The sequence below is a fragment of the Falco peregrinus genome, chromosome 2, assembly GCF_023634155.1.
Source record: "Falco peregrinus isolate bFalPer1 chromosome 2, bFalPer1.pri, whole genome shotgun sequence".
Classification (NCBI taxonomy): Eukaryota; Metazoa; Chordata; class Aves; order Falconiformes; family Falconidae; genus Falco; species Falco peregrinus.
In genome coordinates, this window is record NC_073722.1 from 78,055,055 (window position 1) to 78,062,731 (window position 7,677).

A 7,677-nucleotide genomic window follows, 5' to 3' on the forward strand; every position below is an offset into this window, starting at 1 on the left:
GATTTAAACATGTATTTGATGCCAGCATCAACAGAGGTCTCTGGGACATGTAGATAAGAGTTGTCCAGATAAATTGCTCAACAACAAATGTATTCAGGCACACAGTGAAGAGAAAGGTTGAATATTAACAGAGATGCAGTGATTGCTCGGAAGGGTTGGTCCTATCACCGTCAAGCTGGAAATGAGGGTTGCCGGCTGTATATATAGGAACAGAGAGGACCTCTCCTTGCCAGAGCTGCTGGTGGGAGAAGGTCATTGAGCTCTCAAGCAAGCCAGCACCATGAAACTGCTCCTGCTGTTCCTGCTCTGTGTTTCCTCTGTTAAATCCCAACAAGGATCTGCTGACTATGATGATGAGGTTGTAATATTGTTCATAATTAGTAATAGTAAAAGTTATTTAATTTAACTGCATGCATGACTTACTCCTGTGAATTAGCTAAATTGGAAGCTGCGGGAAAAAATAATCCAGTGCATGTTGTTTTTCTGCTTGAAGTGTTCAAAGAAAAAACCTTTGTGTTATTTCTTTGTGTGTATGTAACTGCACAGTAGTTATTTTCTGAGTCTGGATATATTTTCTTCCTATTTATTTTCTTTTTCTATAGGGAATGAAGAATGTCTGATGAGAAGATTAGTTATTTACCTGAATTTATTTAAGGGTATTAATTTAGCAATGTTGACACATGATGTTACAGACAATATCGGGTGCAAAGAAGCAGAAATGTGTAATTAATCATGTCCTGTCTCAAAGACAGTAAAAACATTTCTACAGATTCAGGGCACATTGAAAACAAAATTAACTGCCATGCTTTGCATTGGAAATGGAGAGGTAACGATTGTTAAACAAAAAGGCAAGCAATGAGGATCAATCTAAACAGTTTAACCTATATTTAGTTTCAGGTAAAATGTTTTAATGGGAAATACAATTTAGAATCTCAGTACCTTTTTTACATTTTGAAAATCCCTGCAAAAATTAAATAGAGCAGGGTAATCAGAAATGAGATTATTTTCTGTTACACAATCTAAACATTTGTGTCTGTACATTGACTACTATGCTAAACCATTTTCAGCGATTTTATGATTTGTATACTGCCTACTTTTGAAATGACTTGAAGCCTCTGATCCCGGATCCTTAAAACCGTTTATTTGTAGCTATGTCTGAGTGGGACTAGAGATGGTCAAAGGTTTTGATTCAGTAATTCAAATAACTATTAATTCAAATGGTTTAGTTTCAGCAAGTGCTTAGGGACCAGGTCTGTTTTCCTTGCTCAGCCTTCTAGACTTTCTCATCTTTCGCAGAGATGGGGAATGTATGCATCAGAGGCAGCTCTAAAAGCCTACACTAAGAGATGTTATTGAATGCTTTTCTTAATTCCATCAATCAATAGGTAGCATGTGGCCCGAGACCTGATGATGTATTTGACCGATGCGGCCTGATTTTCTGAGACCTTACAAATTTTCCTGTAGCCTAGTGAAGAATTGGAACACTGATATTGTGATGCTGAATATTCTTCTTAGCCCCAAGAATGCCTAATTACTTTTTTCTTTATCCTACTGCTTCAAGTTTCATGGTGCTTAGTGGCTCTCAGCTATATAAACTTTATTCCTTGGTCAGAATGAACTATTGAAATACTGTTTTGCTTTGGTCTGAAGGCTTTTTAGTTTGTGTACATCTAGGTGGCGGGAGAGTGACTAGTCTTACAGGGGAGGGCATAGCAATGACTTTTACATCATGCCAGTATAATATTTCCATTATTGCTTTTTTCATTCCATTCCGTGGTTTTCTTTGCTCTTTAAAATACCAAAGAGTGCTGAACAGATGCCTCCACTCTGTGCATTGCATTTTACAGTAGCAATCCCAGACTCAGAGAGTTTCTTCTCCCCCTGGCTTTGCAGGATGACACCCCTCAGCTCGGGGTTCGAGGACACCGACCCCTGGACAAAAGACGGGAAGCAGCCCCCACACTGCGGCCCGTGGCACCTCCCATCAGCGGGACTGGGTACCAGCCCCGGCCCCAAAAGCGGGTGAAGCCAGGGGACAAGAAAGAACATATCATCTACCCCGACGCTGGTGGCTGCAAGCATCCTCTGGACGAGCTGGTATATGTCTGCCTGTTGAGACAGTCATTTTCTTCTAGTGCACCCCACGTGGGGTTTTCTTTGCCACCTAAGGAATGGTCGTTCATTTAAAGCAGCCCAACTTTGTTTCAATTTGCTTGAGGTTGGTAGGACTGCGTGCAGAAGAGTAATGGAACAGAGTCTATGGGATTAGTCGCAGTCAGACAGCCTACGGCGAAGATGGGGAGATGAGAGTTGAACCGTACGTGAGGAAAGGAAGTATCTGTGGGTTAGACTGTATTTTCCATGTGGCTTTGCATAAGCAACTATTAAGAAGGACCCCCCCCAAAAAAAAACTCTGCAGAAGTGCTGTCTTGAATTTCAGATAATCTCAAGGAACCCTAGGGAGCAAACAAACAAAAAAAATATTTTCTGACGATTTGTTTGATAGTATAGTCTATCCTCAGTCACTGCCCTTATGGAAGAGCTTGCAAGCGTGCTAAGGTCTAGCATACTCCTTGCTGCCTTGCAGTACTCTATCATGCTGTCCTTGTGCTCTCTGCTGGAAAATGCAAGCTATAACGGTGCTGAGAGTCATCTTAGTATCTGAGAGCAGATTTGCTCATGGAGGTTTCCAACAAATGAGTCTCTTACAGCATACTGAATACATGGTTACGGTGGAGTCCCGCTGCTGCTGAGGTGTTTTGGTTCTCACAGGACTTCAGAATTTCCTACTTCTTTTTAAAACACTGCTGTCCTTGATGGTGCGGTGCTTGTTGCAGAAGTTCAGCTTCTTGAGATGATAATATCGAGATCATGTGGCCATTTCACAAGTGATGCATATAACAAGATGTAGAGAACATGGTTGATTCTCTGAGGCTAGTGAAAGAGTAAAGGGCTAGATACAAACGTGCAACAGGCTTTAATCATAGTTCAGATGGCTTAACACTGAACATTTAACAGTGCAGAAAAGTGAAAAGCCTATAGTAGAGCAAAAAGTATGAAGAGAGAGTGCTTTTCCCAAGATCTTCAAGAAAAGTCCTCCTGGGGGACTCAGGGCTCCTTCCTGACCTTCAGGCTGAAACTGCTTCATAGAAGTTGAATGTCTTGGGTTCTTATCTAGGTGCTTAAATATCTGGTCTCACATTACTAAGTATTCAGTGTGTTCAAAGTTATGGTTATTCACTGATGGGATTAGAAAATTTTTATCTTGACTTTTATTCACAGTTCTTTTTGTTGTGGTTTTTTGTGTGTGTGTTTGTTTTTTTAAGGGAGTGCTGTGTCCAACTGGATGTGAGCTGCAAACTACACTGGTAAAGCAGGAAAAAAATGTGAAATCAGTTGTTCGTGACCTAAAGGACAAAGTGAGCAAACTGTCTGATACCTCTACAACTTTCTATGAATATGTGACAGCTCTAGATGATAAACTGGTAAAGACACAAAAACAAAGAAAAGGTATGCTATTTCTGTGAATTACTAGAGTAAATGGTATTGCAGTTCTATTGGCATTGCTACTGTTACTTCTTCAAAAAAATAAAAATACAGTGGAATATCTAGTGAAGTAGGGTTCCATGACCATGTCCTGTTAAACCTTAAAAAAATCCTTTGAGAGGGGCAAAGGAATGGATCTCATACTAAGGCAAGATTCATACAGGGCTCTTAAACATAAGGGTTGTGTTCTCCCCTTAACTGCTTTCCTGTGTCCATCCCATCCCTTTATGCCCAGCTCCTGGCTTGGCACTATGGCTCCCTGGAAAGAAGCTAATTATAGTTCTTTGGGAGAATATAGCACCAGTGATAAATCTACTAGCTAGCAAAGAAATAGCAATATACATGTACCACTTTCCTGAGAATCTCTGCGCAGTTTTTGCACATTGTGTAAGAAAAGAAGTGCCTATCCTTCCTCCCGGCTAAGGAAAGAAGTGGCTTCTCAAATTGTGCTTACAGATTGATCTTCATTATTTCATAACTGGAAAGCATGTTGAAAACTAATCTGCTTTTAATTTCTTTGCTTTTCTAGACAATGATGATATACTTTCTCAGTACAACACAGAAGTGGAATTGCATTATAGTTACATAAAGGATAATCTGGACAATAACATCCCATCTAGCCTCAGGGTCCTTCGTGCAGTTGTGGATTCTTTACACAAAAAGATACAAAAACTGGAAAATGCCATTGCAACCCAGGTGGACTACTGCCGTTCCCCATGTGTTGTTTCCTGTAATATTCCAGTGGTTTCAGGCAAAGGTACTCGTTCAACTATAATGACATCATTTTCCCCATTTATATCACCGTGCAAATCGATAGATGCGTCATTCAATTAGTTTGAACATGCCTCTGAAGCCTGTGTCATTGATTGGAATAGCAGAAAAGATCTAAAGTGATACTAAATGAAAAAAAAAATATTTTATAGATGCCTATACTGGTTAGAACAAAGATCCTCTTACCCAATATCTGTCTTCATTAGTGACCAGTAGCATTTTAAAGAAATATGTGCTTCATGGTGTTTGTAAGGTGGAGGTGATACATTTGTGACTATCATAGTTGTGCCCTTGAATTTTTTTCAGTCAAGAAAGGTTCTTTTTTCACAAGCTTATCTAGTTCAAAAAGTCACTGGCAAGTTCACAGTCTTCCATTGCTCAATATGAACTCTTAGAAATTCCTGTTTGGCAAAGTAGAACAATGCAGGTGCACTGTTCTTTCTTCCCTGATTCTTTCACATGATCTATCACAGAAATCAAAATGAAAGTAGAATGATATGTGTATTTAAAATTGATCCCTTATAATCAGCAAACCAAAGGATAAGGAGATTGTTGAAGTTCACAGCTCTTTCAGTAACAGTGTCTCTGGTTTATTCTTGCAGAATGTGAGGATATTTTCAGAAAGGGAGGTGAAGTATCCGAAATGTACATCATCCAGCCAGGTCCTTTTGTCAAACCATACAGAGTGTACTGTGACATGCAAACAGATAAAGGAGGTTAGTGCAAAATAACTATGTTGTTAAAATAATTAATAGGGATGCTACAAAAAATCATATTAGTAATTTGCATTTTATACAAACTAATAGGGAGTTGTTATAAATTTTGTAATTATTTGAGAATTAAGTCTGACTCATTCAGAAAAGTCTTGGTCATCTTCAGATGTGCAGTAGGATACTTTTATAAAGAAACTGGAAATAAATTGCTGGGATAGGGTTGGTAAATAAAAATGTATCTTACTATGACTAGAATGGACCATGTGTGGGTGGGCAGACAAGGACGGCCTGGCCGATTTCTTACCCTGCTACTATGCACTAGACAGAAAACTGGGGCAGTCCATTAAGTTCTGCTTTTTCCACCTTTCTTTATGAAGCAAGGTGCTACTTAAGTGCAAGCAAAAATGGCAAGGCTGAGCTCATAAGCAGTGAAAACTAATACCTGCTGCCAGGAAGCCATATGCTCTACTTATCTTATGATGAAGATAAAAGAGCTGAAAAAAGGAAGATAAAAGTATCTTAATGTCTCATGCTCCCTGCTCAATGGCAATTTAATCTAAAACCTGCCACTTCTGCAGGCTGGACTTTGATTCAGAACCGCCAGGACGGCAGTGTTAATTTTGGAAGAGTATGGGATGAATATAAAAAAGGATTTGGAAATGTTGCGAAGAGTGGAGGGAAGAACTACTGTGATACACCAGGTAAAACACTGAGCATGAAACTGTTTTCTGGTATTTCTTGAAGCATTTTGATTTTTTTAAATTAACTCATCCACTTTGGCAGACCCATAGGCAAATCATAATTTTTCCTTGTAGTATATTGTGACATCTGTTTCACAGGACTCTCACTTGTTGCTTCTCAGGTGAATATTGGCTTGGAAATGACAAGATCAGCCAGCTTACCAAAATAGGTCCCACTGAAGTTTTAATTGAAATGGAGGACTGGAATGGTGATAAGGTGTCAGCTCATTACGGAGGTTTCACCATACAGAATGAAGGAAACAAGTATCAGCTTTCAGTTAGTAACTACAAAGGCACTGCAGGCAATGCACTAATGGAAGGAGCTTCTCAGGTGCATGGAGAAAACAGGACAATGACAATTCACAATGGCATGTTCTTCAGTACTTATGACAGAGACAATGATGGATGGTATGTACTTGCATTAGATGTTTAAAATAAAAATAGAGCTTAAAATAGAGCTGAATATAGAATAGTTCTCTAATTTGCTGTTAGTTTTCACAGCACTTCGTAGTATCTTAAACTATGTTTTATCCCTGCAAGTTACCAGTCAAATGTCCAGGCAGTTCTCTTAGTGTAGCCAAGGGTGGGTGAAACTATATATCAGGTTAGTGCTGCTCTACGACCAAGTAAGAAGCAAGCATACTGGATTCTATTAATTCCATGAATGATGTTACCACAGACAAATCAGTAAATCTGGGTGCAATATATTCATTCTCAGAGACTGATGGTGGCAGAGCTGAGGACACTGTCTTGCTTAAGTCGGAATATTGGTACTCACATCAGTAACACCTAATGAATCCAGAGGAAAGAGACGGGTAGCATGTGCTATTTAAAAAGCAAAGTTCTGCCTACTCAGAAGACAGGTGCTCAGATGTAAAGTACATACTTTAGCACTGTATCTCTAAACTATGTGCTATGTCTTTATCTTAATACCTGATTACATATTAATGAGCAAAGGAATTTTTTAGGTTGGGAAGACATACATTTCTCATTGGTTTATGTCTTCAAATTGCATTGATATTGCAGTTATCGTTATGAACTAGAAGTAATTGTAGTTATCATTTGGTAAACTAAAATTACACTCCCAAAGAGATGCAGCCAAAATTTGACTTGTTTTTCTTAGCTGCTTCACCTTCCAAGTGCACCGTGTAGCACACACTTATGATGGTCAATCTTTTAAAGAAAGTTCAGAGAGCACTTTAAATGTTTATTATGGTTTGAAAATTTTGGTATAGGGGCAGGTGTACACGCTCTGGTAATCTGTTTGCTTACAGTTAATCTGTCACTCTCAACAATATTTTTTTCCCTCACCAGGTTAACTGCAGATCCAAGAAAACAGTGTTCTAAAGAAGATGGTGGTGGATGGTGGTACAACCGCTGCCACTCAGCCAACCCCAACGGCAGATATTATTGGGGAGGGACCTACAGCTGGGATATGTCAAAACATGGTACAGATGATGGTGTTGTATGGATGAACTGGAAAGGGTCATGGTATTCAATGAAGAAGATGAGCATGAAAATCAGGCCATACTTTCCAGATTAACCATTATCAAAATGCACAGAATCAGGGATTTTCTTTTAATATTTGTACATGGTTATCTTTTTAGCCACAGTATTCAGACTTGTCTTTACATATGAGAACCAAATATGTATGAGCATATTGTGACCTTAAGTGAAAAGCTATGTCAATTTTAAATCAAAATCTGACCGATGAAAATAACTCACAAGTGGGTTTTGTTCCATTTTTCATTTGTTCGCAAGACAGAACTAGTATAGAGTAACACTGATAAAAAAAACCAAGACCCAGCTTGTTTCACTCTTTTACAAAGGACTTATATACATGTTTGAAGAGAGAGAGGATTATTTTAAAATGTTTTCTAAAAATTAAATAAAGCCTTAAAAGTAAA

General features: G+C 38.8%; 1 protein-coding gene across 1 annotated transcript; it reads left to right on the forward strand.

Moving 5' to 3' along the window:
- The first annotated feature begins 221 nt into the window (after positions 1-221).
- FGB (fibrinogen beta chain) lies at positions 222-7,677 on the forward strand. The gene is made up of 8 exons (XM_005232496.3): positions 222-358; positions 1,894-2,097; positions 3,327-3,510; positions 4,076-4,303; positions 4,920-5,033; positions 5,609-5,731; positions 5,893-6,178; positions 7,085-7,677. The coding sequence occupies exons 1-8, from the start codon at positions 281-283 to the stop codon at positions 7,311-7,313; spliced, it is 1,446 nt and encodes a 481-aa protein (XP_005232553.1). The 5' UTR covers positions 222-280; the 3' UTR covers positions 7,314-7,677.